Source organism: Telmatherina bonti (assembly GCF_933228915.1).
Source record: "Telmatherina bonti genome assembly, chromosome: 20".
In the NCBI taxonomy this organism is placed as follows: Eukaryota; Metazoa; Chordata; class Actinopteri; order Atheriniformes; family Telmatherinidae; genus Telmatherina; species Telmatherina bonti.
Window position 1 is genome coordinate 15,728,976 of NC_136618.1, and position 13,886 is coordinate 15,742,861.

The following is a 13,886-nucleotide window of genomic DNA, read 5'->3' on the forward strand; positions in this document are numbered from 1 at the left end:
AGCCAGCGGGGGGTCATTTTAACAGTAGTGTCAACAGTGTGAGATCCCACCTCTGTCGACTCAGCAAACAGTACATCGCAGACACTGAAAGGTAGCAATGGTTGCTTTCTGGAAATGGTCGGAGGTTTTCTCAGAACACCTTTGATGGTGCCAGCAGACTTTGGACATCTTCCCTCTTTGGTTCTACCCAGCGTGTCCAAAGTAACCATAAGAGGAGAAATGTAGCAGTGCAAACCAACTGATGCAACAGTGCTGAGTGGACAGTAGTGAAAGAGAACAGCTGCTACCCATTCACTGAGATAGTCTGTCTTCGGCATGTCATCCTGGTGTCTGCAGTGTCAATATGTAATCTGCAACATCTTCTCCCTTTGGTTGACCAGTCTGACTGAACACCTTTAGTTTTGCAGACGTGAAAACTCCTGATATTAATAAGACGATAGCAATGCTCCTCTTATGTGATTTCTGAATAGTTGCTCTGGTTTAAGTTGCTGTGTTTCTCCGACCTCTTACAGTTCAGCAGAGTCCCGTTTTCCCCCAAAGCTGTTGCTACAGCAGCTCAAAGCCTCAAACTGCAAAACGTCCATGGAAGTTTCCATCATCCCACTCGCTCAGCAGACTGAGCAAAAGCCACATCAAGTTGGCTGTCAAGTGATTGCTGCGTGGGTTATTGTTTACCCAGCCTGCCTGTCTGTGAACATCCAACGCAACTCACACATCCCCACCACACAGTCCACCTGCCTCATTTTCAGCACACACATGCAGTCTACCAAGCTGCACTCACTTAATAATTGCATTAAAAAGCAAACTGTGGCATCTATATTACACAATTTGGATGTTTTTTTTTTATATAGCATTTCTGCTCAGAAGGACATTTAAGCTCACAAGACAGAAAATTATGTTTTATTGCTCTTGATTGCAGCTTGAACTGTTTCATTTGCAAAAGCAGAAGCTGCATCTGTACTGTTCAATATGCTCTTCTGTCAAAATCATTTCAATTTTTTTCAGCCTTATCCCCTTATTGTGCCCTTCTCTCTTGCACCACCACGAAACTCATTTCCAAGCATCACTCAGTCACCCAAACACGCCGTTCTGCACGCCTCCATCTGTCTCATTTCTCTTGTCTGCAGCGTGTCTGCTGGGGGTTTCCATGCAACTTTCTGTTTCCAAAACAGCCACCTGCACCGCTTCACCCAGCACTTTTGACGTAGATATTCTGCCAGGAGGAGCAAAAAGAGAGAAACCGTGTTCAGAGAAAAGCTAGTTCTTAGAAGCTAAGGAGTAAGGGGAAAAAAGAGGGAGCTGAGGATGCCTTGAGACACATTGATTTTGTTTATTTTAATGCTAGAGAAGAGACTGCATACAGCTCTGTTTTAGTGGTCTGACTGGATGCCCATCACCGTTTAAAGGATACAATGAAGAGGTTTAAAGATGCTCTACATGGGAAAGTAAATAATCTCTTCGTTGGCCTGCATGCTGTTGCACAACAGAAGCCTTGGTACAGATGTGTCTCAACTCTAACGCCACATCATCAGCAACGTCAGCCACAGCATGGTGCCTCTTTTTTTTTTCAGCCTAAACCTTTGACACGGCTCCAACTTAAGCCAGGAAAAGATCTTCCCTCACCAAACATTAGGTGGCCATGAGAACATTAAAAGCATCAGTACACTTCAAATGAGGTGTTTGTTTGTTTGGAATGAAGGGGCCGTGTTTGACCACTTTGCTGCTTTTCCTTTTGGTTGGCCAGAGACAGACTGGGAAGACTCTGCACTGTGTTGTTACTTTGTATAGGTTGTAATGGAAGCCATTGCCTTTAAGGTATGACTGAATGACATTGTTATTTCTTTGTTCCATGATAAATTCTCCCACTCAAACCTTTAAATGAGCCACATAGTATTTCCTAAACATGGTGTTTTTAAACCTGAAAAGTTGTGAGAGAGGCTTCAGCACAGATTCACTTATGTTTCGTTCAACTTGTATGATGCAAAATGATCTTTTTTTTTGTACCATCAGTTCTTATTGTTGTTGTAGAACTTCATTATGTTATCATCAATATCACAATCAATATCTCCTTCGAACATAAAACAAAGTACTTATTCCAGCCTCAAAGTTAGCTCAAACAAATATTTCATTTACCATTTTTGAGAACTTTTAATGTCGTGCTGTTGGAGGGCTTTGAGGGCATGTTGAATTATATACAGTTACAATTAAACAACTCTGCTGTCATGTAAACTAAGAATGAAAGGTGACTTGGCAGAAGTTTGTTTTAATTTATTGTAAACCACCCACTGAACTATGAGTTTAAAAAAAATACTACAGAGTAAAATATAATCGTATCCAACCACAAGAGGAGGTCGACTGGATTAATCACTTTTGGCTTCAAATGTAACAACTGCATGCAAAGCTTTTAATTTGGATCAATATTACTCCAGATCTTAAACAATAGTCCTTTTCAAAACACTTACTAAACCCTTGGATTTCACATAAGTTAACTGAGCATGACTCAATTTCCTGTGAGTTGTGGACTTAATGTTATTCTGTCTGAAGTCTGACAGGTGAGAGATTTTCTTTAGAGAAATGCTGCCCTCTAGTGGGATAAATATGCTCCTACTTATTTTCAAGAAAAAGGTGTTTTCAAACTGAAATCCTTTTGCTAAAGTGGGGTTAGTTTACTTGTAGCATCAATGACAGTTTTGTTTTGTTTGTTTTCTTTTAGATATGGTCTGACAACTACCATAATATGTACTGGTTTCGCCTAATCTTTTAAAGGATACTTTTGTATATTTTTCTCTTGAAGCATTCTTGTTTCCATGAATGCACAAATGGATGAATGTGCTAACTTTTTTTGCGGTTAGGTAAAATTCCATGTATTTCTGCTTTATCCATGACCATTTGGCCCATGCCCCTTAAACTGGAACCTTTGTGATGTAACTTAGCAGAAAATATTACATCATTTCTGTTGCATTTGCAAGAGTATGATTTTCCAAAGCTGGTATTGCTAGTATGACCTAATGGTTCTTTTGACATCTAGACTCTCATGTGGCTTTAACACGTGTGAGGGATTTCTTTGACAGCTGCACCACCCAGCCCCCTTGGACAAGAAAAACAAAGGCCAGACTTTGTTGAAAAGTGCCTGTGTCTGTTTTATGTGAGGCTGAGCTCACGTGAGGAGGAATTTAAATCAAAGCTCAGCATATGTTAAATGTCAGTGTTTGCCTGGAGGCTCTAACTGGGCAAACAGTTTATTGTAAATGTTGATTTAGATTCAAGGTCTGGGAAATTTGAGTGGTTCTTCTCCAGTTTTCTTAAATCTTCTTTAAAAACCTGTATGATATGTGATAGCTTGTTAAATGAGGCTTGTGGATTTCTAATGCAATTTTCCAGTTCAGTTGAATGCCGGGGGCATTTTAAGTTCAGACAGATGTTGGCATGATGGTGTGCATACGTAAATTATGCCGTAGAAATAAACTATTTGGTCAAAGTGGTGAAGAGAAAGATATGCGATGACTGTGGACGTCTTAAAAGCTCTTGTGATTTGCAAAGCCAGCTTTTAAAGTAGTTAAACTGTGAGGTAGATCAGAATGTTCAGTTCTGTCAAACTTTCCCAGAAAGAAGAACTTCAAGTGTACTTGTTTCAATTTGCTAGCATTAAAATATAAATAAACAACAAATGACAGGCACAAAAAACATATTAGACACTTGGCAACAGCTTAAGAACACATTTAAATGTCTAAATGAATTATTCTGGCATTTTTCAATGTATAGCTCATTCAATGTATACAGCAAACCTCAGACATGATGTCCCATTCATTCTTAGACCAACTGTTTTCATTGCTAATATAAAGTGGGCAAGTTTACTTGTATTTGTTTAAATCTGTGTCACTGTTATGTTATTATTGCAAGGTCAGATTATTGTACTTTCTGGTTTTCCATGCAGGAATTCAATTGCAGCCACATGGACAGTTAAAACAACCTGTTCGTTTAGATAGCAAAGAGAAGAACCCTCGAAGTACCTTTGAAAGAAAGCATCAGACCTTTATTAACTACATCAAACCACCCATGTATTCATACATACAAGCTGGAAAACTATTTAACCTTCCTTACAAAGCATATCATATGAATATTGTGCTGATAAGAGGCTGGCTGACCAGCTTAGGTATGTATATAAAGGACTACAGAGAATGCAAAACATGCAAAAACACAAGTCAGTCTTTTGGTTGATAATGCAGCAGTCACTTAGGATGGATAAAAGTGCATTGTGCCCAATAAGCAAAGCAAAACAAAAAAGTTTTTTTCACTTACACATATACCGGTGTTTATTTATTAGTCATAAACAATTTACATCAGTCTCAAGCTATCGCAGTCTCACTCAGCTGAAGGAAGTAAGCCTCTTCTTCACATAGAGGAAAGCTAGATATGTTGCACCACCCAGAATCCCGATCAATAAACTGGTACCGACAATAACCGGTGCGTTCTTCTTGGCCACACGAAATGCTACAGGAAGGACAGCAGAGATGAGGATGTTGTTGACGTGGCCCAGTACTCTCCTGAAGGCTGGGCGCTCCACCACCCTCTCGTAGTATGTTTCCACATTGACACGATTACCGTTGCCCCAGTAACGACGGGAGAGCCCCAGGAACTTTAAGCGGTGTAAAGTGACTGCAAAGGAGACGTCAGCCATGCTGAAAAAGTCACCACACAGCCAGGATGGGCTGCCTTCCTCTGCAATGTGTGGACAGAGAGCACAACAGGTGGAATAAAAGCCATGCCTGTTTTCTTTTTTTTTTCTTTTTTTTTATAATCCTTTATTAAAATAGTTCCCTACAGTGATTGCTAAATGAAAAGCTGTTGTGGATACCTGGGGTTTCCTCCACTCTCCTCTGTAATTCTGTTTCCACCTGGTCCATCACACTCTCCAGTTCATCCAGGAGCTTCTTCAGGTACTTCATGTTGTCATGGTCAAACAACTTAGACTACAGAGAAAGTTGCATAGAAGAATTTATCAATCGCATTCACAACTGAAGAATATTGATGGCTTAAAATTTTAAATCTTTGATGATTTTTTTTCTCATGCTGTACACTGGTGCTGCCTTTCCAATGACCTTGTGTTGGAAGAAACAGATCCTGGATTACTTATAATATGGTCATATATCTCTTATTTCTGATACAATGTTTGTTTGTTTGTTTGCTATTTTTAAATTATTGAAAATGATGGTATATTGTGATGCTTCTGCCTTAAAACATTCTAATAAATTTCATGTCATTTTAATGTTTCCCATGGCAACGGCATCTTCACTTGAAGAAAAGTAATCCATTTGTTGTAGACTTGGAGATTTGCAACTCAACAGAGATTTTAAATCTACAAAATGCTATATAGCTCACTAAAGCTAGAAAAAAAAAAAAAAAAAAAACTACATAGCACTAATATACCAAATCCCCTAACTTGGTCAAAATCTGAGTCTGAGTCTAACAGTAAATACTAAATCAGCCACCAAAGCAGCACTTTTCATTTGTGTTTTCTGTCATGTCTGAATTTAGTTTTTGACTCAGTTTTAAGAAATAACTAAACTTAATATTCAAGATTTTGTTCAGTGAAAAAAACAATAAAAAGACTATCTTGTGAAGAATGAAAAGCTAGCTAGGGTTAGCTTAAAGTACAGTTGGCCATAACTGGTAGTTCTGGCTAGCAAGGTTAGCATTGTTTATTCAGTGATCTGACTTTTCCATTCTTTTAGAATAGCACCTATTCATTGTGTCTTGTCAGTATGTCGCATAACATCATCTAATTCTTCTCTTCTTTAAAATGAATCCATATAATAATAATTAATATCACTATGACAAATTGATGGATGAAATAGAAATTACCCTAAAATCAGGTCAATAGGTTTAGCCAAATAGTTAAAAAGTGACTGCAGCAGTAAACCACCTCCTATTATTCACATGATGCCTCTTACTTTTTCTATTTCAATATCAAATTTTATCATTTTAATTAATATTGTTTGTTAATTAGCCACATATTTAGAGTAATCTCTTTTTTTTCTTTTGGTACTTCAACAGTACACAGAGAAATGACCTACTAGGCCATTAACGCTACTTTCTGCTGTCTCACTATGCAATTTACTGCTCTGCTGAGTAAACTATCAACACCTATTGTATCGTGAGAAGTGGATGACTGAACAGGGAGATGATTTTGAACACAGCTCACATATCTATATAGTGCAAGAGAGTGCAGCAAGGGTGACAGACCCATCTAGAGTCCAGAAATTACTCAATCAAAATGTTATTTAAAATGGACAAAGCGGCAGTAAGGCTGCCATTGAATTTGGATGCAATAACTTCAGCTTCAATTCCCCCAAACATCTTTGCCGGTTAGGTATTCTGATAACTTTGATAACTTACTTTTAAGCGTCTCTGTTTTGCTATATATGCATCTTTAAGCTCTGGGTTCTGCTCAGCCAGTTTCTCCAAAGCAGACTGTGTGTTTCCAATCTGCGCTGTCAACAGAGAAAAAAAAAGAAGAAGAAGCATTTGATACAAAATAATGAATGAATTAGATTTTAGGCCTAGTATTGCAAACGAGAGACCTGTTGTGTCATACAAAAATAGCCCGAAATGACAATAATAGCTCCATGAACTACAAAAACCAACTTATAATTTACCTTTCCTTTAATATGAAGTATAAAACATGGACATAGTAATCAGAGGTTTAAACTTGGAGATCTCTTGTAAGTCTTTAAACTTATGCAGCGGTTAATCTTAGCCTGTCTTACTTCGTATAGATGTGGCAGCATATGCTGGTATGTGGGAGTCCACAGTGATCTCTGGGTGGAGGATACAGCCATGTGTGTAGGCATCCATTGGTAGTGAGTCCAACAGCTCTCTGTAGTGCTGAACTCTGAGATAATACCTACTGCCCTCTTCAGGAACCAGCTTGGTAATACCTTCTGCAGACAAGAAGGTCAAGAAAATAAGAAAATAATTATACACTTTCCTACTGTGTGTTCTCTTTCCAATCCCCAAATTTGCACTGAGTTCAAGTCATACATGTGGATACATACATTGCATATTGGGTTGAAGGAGGAAAATGAAAGATGTTGTGTATGAGAAGTATTTAAATACTTTCATGGATATAAAATCCAACTCAGTGCTTATGCTTACCAGGTTTCCCTCCTATAAAGTTGACCGGATCCAGATTCTTAGAACAAAGCTACTATGGATCAATGCAAACCAAGACAAAATGAAAAAGTAAAACAAATCAAATCAATATGAATGCTCAAAGCAAAACAAAAAGTACAACATACATGATGAAACATGAATTCCCCGAAGAAAAACGCACCAACAGACCCTTCCACTTAGTTATTTCTCACCATCATTAAAGTTCTGCTCTAAATAGTCCATTATCTGCGTGGGATCACAGATGACGTTGTCATTGTGGACCAGGACGGGCACCTCGCCGGTGGGATTCAGACGCATGAACCAAGGCTCGTTGTGCTCACTGAGTGGAAGGCTCACATCATACTCCTCACAGTGCAAACCTTTCTCTGCAATCGCCAGACGCACCTGGAAAAGAAAATAAATGCCACTTTCGGAGGACAGATATAGTCTGGTTTTATTCCCTCCATCTTTGCTTTGCAATTTATTCTTATACCGCCATTACTGGTGATGATGGATGAGTTGGTCAAGTGTTTATGATGCTAATCAGCTTCATCATCAGCTAATGAAATGCCTCAATAAGCCATAAAACATGCTGTGAAATGTGTACAACTTTTTATTAATAAAGGAAAGGGTCGGAGAGGTTTTATAAGCCACGGTCCCGCAGATTGGACCCAAGATGTTAATTTATAAATGAACTGGGAGCTGTCCAGTGACCTGTGGTGCTGAAACCTGGAAACACCGACTCACCTTCTGAGAATTGAAAGACTGAGTCCAGTGGTAAAGCGTCAGTTTTGATTCTCGTTTTTCAGCCGCTGTCACACATTGCTGATGTTCATCTTGCTGGGAGTTGGTCTCTATCAGAGCTGCTTTCTCATCTTGGATCTCCGAGCCGTCTTCGGAAGCCATTTTAGCTGTGAGGGTTTGGGGACGAGCAGAGGAGCGCATCACACCACTGGTTACATGCTGCTCCCCCCACTGGCGCGGAGTGCAACTTAGGCCGGATTTATTTCAGTACAGCTGATATCTACATTTTTAAAAAAGTTTGATTTTTAACCATCTAGTAGTTAAAAGGACATTAAAGACAGTTTTGATACTGTATCTAAGAACAAAACGGTTTTTTTTTCTGTTTAATAGCCGACAAGTGGGTATTTTATTTTATTATTCATCAATGGTCAGCATTTTTTTATTCATTTTAGACAATTGTGGATCTCAGTAATGTGTGAAAAAAATCCAAACATAGTCACAACAGCGTAACACATCCTGCTTCACGCTGGTCACCAGTCTGGTCATATGTGGGATGACGTCCCATTCCTCAAGCAGCTGTTGTTGAAAATCAGTTTTATTGTATTGGTCAAAATATGATCACATACAGCATGCCCAGGCAGATTCAGTTGGTTTGAGGTCTGGACTCACAGCAGGTCATTTTATCCTCCCCATCCCCAATATTTAAGGCACTCCGTGGTGGTCCTGGCTCTGTGGGGGAGTGTGTTGTCATCCTGGAGGATGGTGTTAGGTCCCAAGGTTCAGGAGATATAGTAGGATATTATTTTACAATAAATGCAATAGTTGCTTAAAATAAATTAATTAAAACGTGCAGCTAGGTCTTAAAAAATAAGGTTTGCTTACAATTCATGGAAGTATGCTGTTGCTCAAATAATGATTATACAGCACTCTGCACAATTCAGCAATCAAACACTAGATTTGTTGTTGTTTTGTCTTGTTTTTGCTGTTATTGTTTGTTTTCTCATAACAGTTCAACAATTCCAACAACCCTTCATTGCAACAAATGTATCTGGACAGCAGAAGTCGCTGTTATGCTTTTCTTTAATTGTGTGGCCTTTGGTTACGGGCTCATCAAGAAGGCTTCTCACATTAAAGGTCACTACTGTCGAGTAAGATGATAATTCATGCTGATCTAAATGATGCACCGAAGAGAACATTTCAAGACCTAAACTAATTAAGTCACAATTTATAACCAACTTATGGGGGGGGGGGGGGGGGGGGGACGACTGTTTTGAAATGTTTAATATATATGTAATTAAACAGAAAAGATATTCATTAGCTCAAACAAGTAGCTTCTAAAATAAACCAAGGAATCTCACTTTATAGTACCAGCGATGAGATTAACTCAGTATTTTTATCATTATTGAAAATGACAGACAAATACAATTCCAAGAGTAATGCAGCTACTGTTCGACACCTGTGTGTGTGTGTGTGTGTGTGTGTGTGGGGGGGGGGGGGGGGGGGGGGGGGGCTTTTATAGAGGTTTTTAGTGGGGTAGAAACGTCAAGTTGTTTTTTTTTTTTTTTTTTTGTAGAGAGAGGGGGAGACAGAGAGTGAGGAGAGTGGGAGGTCTTTGTGGCGTGACGTTGCGATTGGCCCCGTGCCTTTCTTCAGCAGGGTCTCCATACCTATCTCTCTCTCTCTCCCTCTGTGATCAGTGGGTGAGAGGGGGGAGACGAGCAACACACAACGGAGAATCCGGAGTGCGCCTCCGGTAAATGACGCCCACCATTCATACATTTAGTCTTTCCATTCCACATGCATTTTTTTGTATTACATGTCGGTGTCTGGAAGTACCAGTCCACTCTCTTCACCCTCCTATTTCTGCCTCTCTAGTCACCATCCTGCTGGCTCGCCCCGTTCATCACACCGCCGGTCCTGGATCCCTCAGCCTCGGTCCTGGAGACGCCTGAGTCTGCAGCAGCGCACGATCTGCTTTATTTCCAGCCTTTATCTGAATGACGGGCGGAAGGTTTGACTTCGACGACGGTGGCACTTACTGCGGCGGGTGGGAGGATGGCAAAGCCCACGGACACGGCATCTGCACCGGACCCAAGGGCCAAGGCGAATACGCCGGGTCCTGGTCGCACGGTTTTGAGATAGTAGGGGTGTACACCTGGCCCAGTGGGAATACCTACAAGGGCTACTGGTCCCAGGGGAAGCGGCACGGGCTCGGTGTGGAGAATAAAGGAAAGTGGATCTACCGTGGAGAGTGGAGTCATGGTTTTAAGGGTCGATACGGGGTCCGACAGAGCCACAACACACCTGCTAGATACGAGGGTACCTGGAGCAACGGGCTGCAGGATGGATATGGGGTCGAAACCTACGGCGATGGCGGTAAGACAGCACATTTCGTGGATGTGTTTGTGTGTCGCTTTAACTGGTGTGTTATGTAGCTGATGTGTAGGATGCTCAGACACAGACCTAGGGATGCTAATGTTAATAGATCAGTGCGTGGATCTTCATCTGATATGAGCTGAGTTGCAAACTGAGATTGCGCACTGCGCTCCGTTATCTTGTTTCCGTTTCAAAACTGCCTTTAAATCTTAGTGAAAATAACTTTTATGTTATGTTGCTTGAGATAATGGCTCCCCTCTTTTTTCTGAGGCACATTTCTTTCAGCAACTACCGGTTGCTCCTGGACTAAAACTCCACCACAGTGAAGCTCATGGAGAAGGAATTTGGTCATCAAAATAAACCCATTCATTTCATTTAACCGAGACACTTCTCTCTCTTTTTTTTTTAATTGGATGTAACTTGTGAAATATTTAAAGGATACTGTTCATCTTTGATATTTAGGTTCCTTATAACTTTATACAGGAATCTCTGTAATTGATCCATCACTTTTAGCTTTCAGCCATTTTAATTCACACACACACTCTGACTTTCTGAAAGTGAGAGCTTAGTGAGACAGGGAGACAACATCTCAAGCTGCTTTGACCAAAAGAAAAAAGAAAAAAAAGTCAATGCTTGCCAGTGCTTAAGTACGCCCTGTTGTGCTACATATGGTCCTTTCTCATTATAAAACATCACGTCTCTGGGTGATTTGTGAGCATCATCTCCTCTAACTGAGGCCTTATGGTGCAGAGTAAATGCCTCACATATGATGGTTACAAATTGCTGGGCTCGGGAAATCAGCTGATCCTAGAGGATCTACACAACATCTGGCCGTCTGGCCCCACAGCATCCTGATAACTTGATCTGCAGGGTCACCAAATTGAACTGCAACACAGTGCCAGCCTGTTAATCTCACACTGTTTATCCATCTAAATTCCTGGCCAGGCTAGTGTTTCTTCTTCTTTTTTATGTCAGGTTATTTCACTGTGCTATTTAATGAGATTCAAGAGACAGATTAACAAGCCTTTTTATTATTAGGGTCAGAATTGTAATATGATGCTTTGAAGAAGCTACGGTAGGCCAGCACATGCTCATTGGGCTCAGCCGCACCAAATGGGATTAATGAAGTATTCTCTTCATTAGGCAACTCATAGCAATTCCCTGTCGTCAGCGGCAAACGGATGGTGGTGAATTTGCCTACTGTCAGTGGCCGCCTGAAAATAGGCTTCCATCTAAGCGATTCACAACCATCCCAAGTGATCCTCAGTATCAGTGTTTAATCAAATGTCTGTGACTGGGTTAGCAATGCTTACAGTCACAGTACTGACAGGAAGGAGAAAAAGCAGTTCATTTGCTGGCGTACTCTGCATTTCTTAACACAAGGTTCAGCTGTGCTTTCATGCTGTTGTAAGAACTCACTGCTGATGCAGAGAGTGTTTGGATGTCTGAATGTGTCCAGTAAAAGAAATCATATTAAATTAAAAACATTATGGTGGTAAATGTTACCCAGTTCGACCTTTTGCAGCTTCTTAACTAACTGCATGAATGGAACCAGCGATAGTCCATGTGCTCCTCTTTAAGAGTCCAACATGTAAAGGAGCATTTCATTGTTTGCTTCCTTGTATTTTTCAGCAGTTTTCAGCAACTAGCATTGCAAGCAGAGATATTCCATTTTTTTGCACTGTTGACCACAAAATGACCTTTTTGCCCCTCCCCCCTGCACTCGTTTTATATTCCATTTCTCTTCAGCCAAGAAAGGTTTTTAAAATTAGCAGATATCATTAGCAGATATGGCCAGTATGATATGGCCAGATATTATCACCAGTATGGATGTTTTTACAGTGACTGTCATAATCTTTCCACTATTTTTTATTTATTTATGCTTGTTTCTCAGGTACCTATCAGGGCCAGTGGATGGGTGGGATGCGCCACGGCTATGGCGTCCGTCAGAGTGTTCCCTACGGCATGGCCACCGTCATCCGCTCTCCACTTCGCACATCTATGGCCTCCCTTCGCTCTGAACAAAGCAACGGCACAGTGCTCAATGACCTATCCTCCCCTGCGGACACGCCGACAGGCAGTCGCGGCGGCTTCGTCCTTAACTTCCACTCAGACAGCGAGGTCGTCACCGGCAAGAAGAAGGGCCTCTTCCGCCGAGGCTCGCTGTTCGGCAGCCTCCGACAGCTGCGCAAGTCTGACTCTCGGACCTCAATCTCCAGCAAACGTAGCTCTGCAAGAAGTGATGCCACCATGAGCCGCATCAGCTCCAGCGACGCCAACTCTACCATATCCATCGGTGACGGCGAGCTGGCAGATGAGGACCTACCTCTGGAGGACCATGTGGATGCCACCACAACTGAGACCTACATGGGCGAGTGGAAGAATGACAAGCGGAATGGATTTGGAGTTTCAGAGAGATCCAACGGGATGAAATATGAAGGAGAATGGCTTAACAACAAGCGTCATGGTTACGGGTGCACGGTTTTCCCAGATGCCACCAAAGAAGAAGGGAAGTACAAAAATAACGTGCTGGTGCGTGGAATACGAAAGCAGTTGATTCCTCTTAAGAACCCCAAAACCAAAGAGAAGGTAGATCGGGCTGTGGAGGGGGCGCAGAGGGCTGCAGCCATTGCGAGGAGTAAGGTGGAAATAGCTGCTTCCAGGTACCGTAGTGTTTATGTGCATGTGCTTGTTTTTATTCATGCTCCTGTGTGTGCATGTGGGAGTATACATTGTAAACACACAACAAAGAGACAGCCAGCGTCCCCTGATATTGAGTCGTCCCTGCAGTAGTCTGATAGAAGGTCCAATCCTGTGTAAAAGGCGTCCCATTTCTGCAGCGCCGACCTTTATACATCATCAGCAGTGAAGGTTTAACCATTGCCGATGCAAAAAAAGCTCTGGAAAAGGTTCTGCTTCCATTCTCTGCACGTGGTTTTCATTCCTAGGGATAGGGGTCAGGCATCCTGTGTGGCGTTGTGTGCGTGATTTCATTCATTCATTCATTCATTTTCCAAACCGCTTATTCCAATTCAGGGTCGCGGGGAAGCTGGAGCCTATCCCAGCTGGCTTTGGGCAACAGGCAGGGTACACCCTGGACAGCTCGCCAGTCCATCGCAGGTCCACACACAGAGAGACGAACAACCACACTCACGCTCACACTCACTCCTAGGGACAATTTAGAGTGACCAATTAACCTATCATGCATGTCTTTGGATGGTGGGAGGAAGCCGGAGTACCCGGAGAGAACCCACGCATACACAGGGAGAACATGCAAACTCCGTGTGCGTGATTTGTGTGTCTGTAATTTCATGTGCAGGAGCAGTATAGCCATACCTGCGCCTATGCCAAGCACTGCTCGGATGTGGCATCTGCTCTTTAACCGTTGGGTGAGATGTGACCTTTTCATTTGAAGTCTTCCTCCTGCTGGGGCCACGCAGCATCACTGTGACATCCTCTGGTGTCGTTGAATAAGGAAATGGTTAGACTGATGAATGAGTGAGTGTGTACAAGCTGTGAAAAGGTTTCAGTGTGTTCTGATTTTGGTCTTGATCTCATGAGAGATGCTCATGGACTTACAATGTAGGAAAATCCATCAAAAAATATGAAAAGTA

At 41.6% G+C, this 13,886-nt stretch overlaps 2 protein-coding genes across 2 annotated transcripts in view; one reads left to right on the forward strand and one right to left on the reverse strand.

The window, feature by feature from the left end:
* Positions 1-4,366: 4,366 nt before the first annotated feature.
* On the reverse strand, positions 4,367-8,058 carry gdap1 (ganglioside induced differentiation associated protein 1; the record flags this gene model as incomplete). Its single annotated transcript, XM_079259909.1, has 6 exons — positions 4,367-4,719; positions 4,856-4,970; positions 6,397-6,491; positions 6,768-6,941; positions 7,365-7,557; positions 7,900-8,058. 6 exons carry the CDS (start codon positions 8,056-8,058, stop codon positions 4,367-4,369), a joined length of 1,089 nt encoding a protein of 362 aa, XP_079116035.1.
* Positions 8,059-9,577: 1,519 nt separating this feature from the next.
* Positions 9,578-13,886, forward strand: part of jph1a (junctophilin 1a) — a 35,063-nt gene continuing 30,754 nt past the window's right edge. The window contains exons 1-3 of the mRNA XM_079259771.1: positions 9,578-9,649; positions 9,772-10,272; positions 12,167-12,935. Coding sequence (XP_079115897.1) covers positions 9,894-10,272; positions 12,167-12,935 — 1,148 coding nt within the window. The 5' untranslated portion in view covers positions 9,578-9,649; positions 9,772-9,893. The remainder of the gene's footprint in view (positions 9,650-9,771; positions 10,273-12,166; positions 12,936-13,886) is intronic.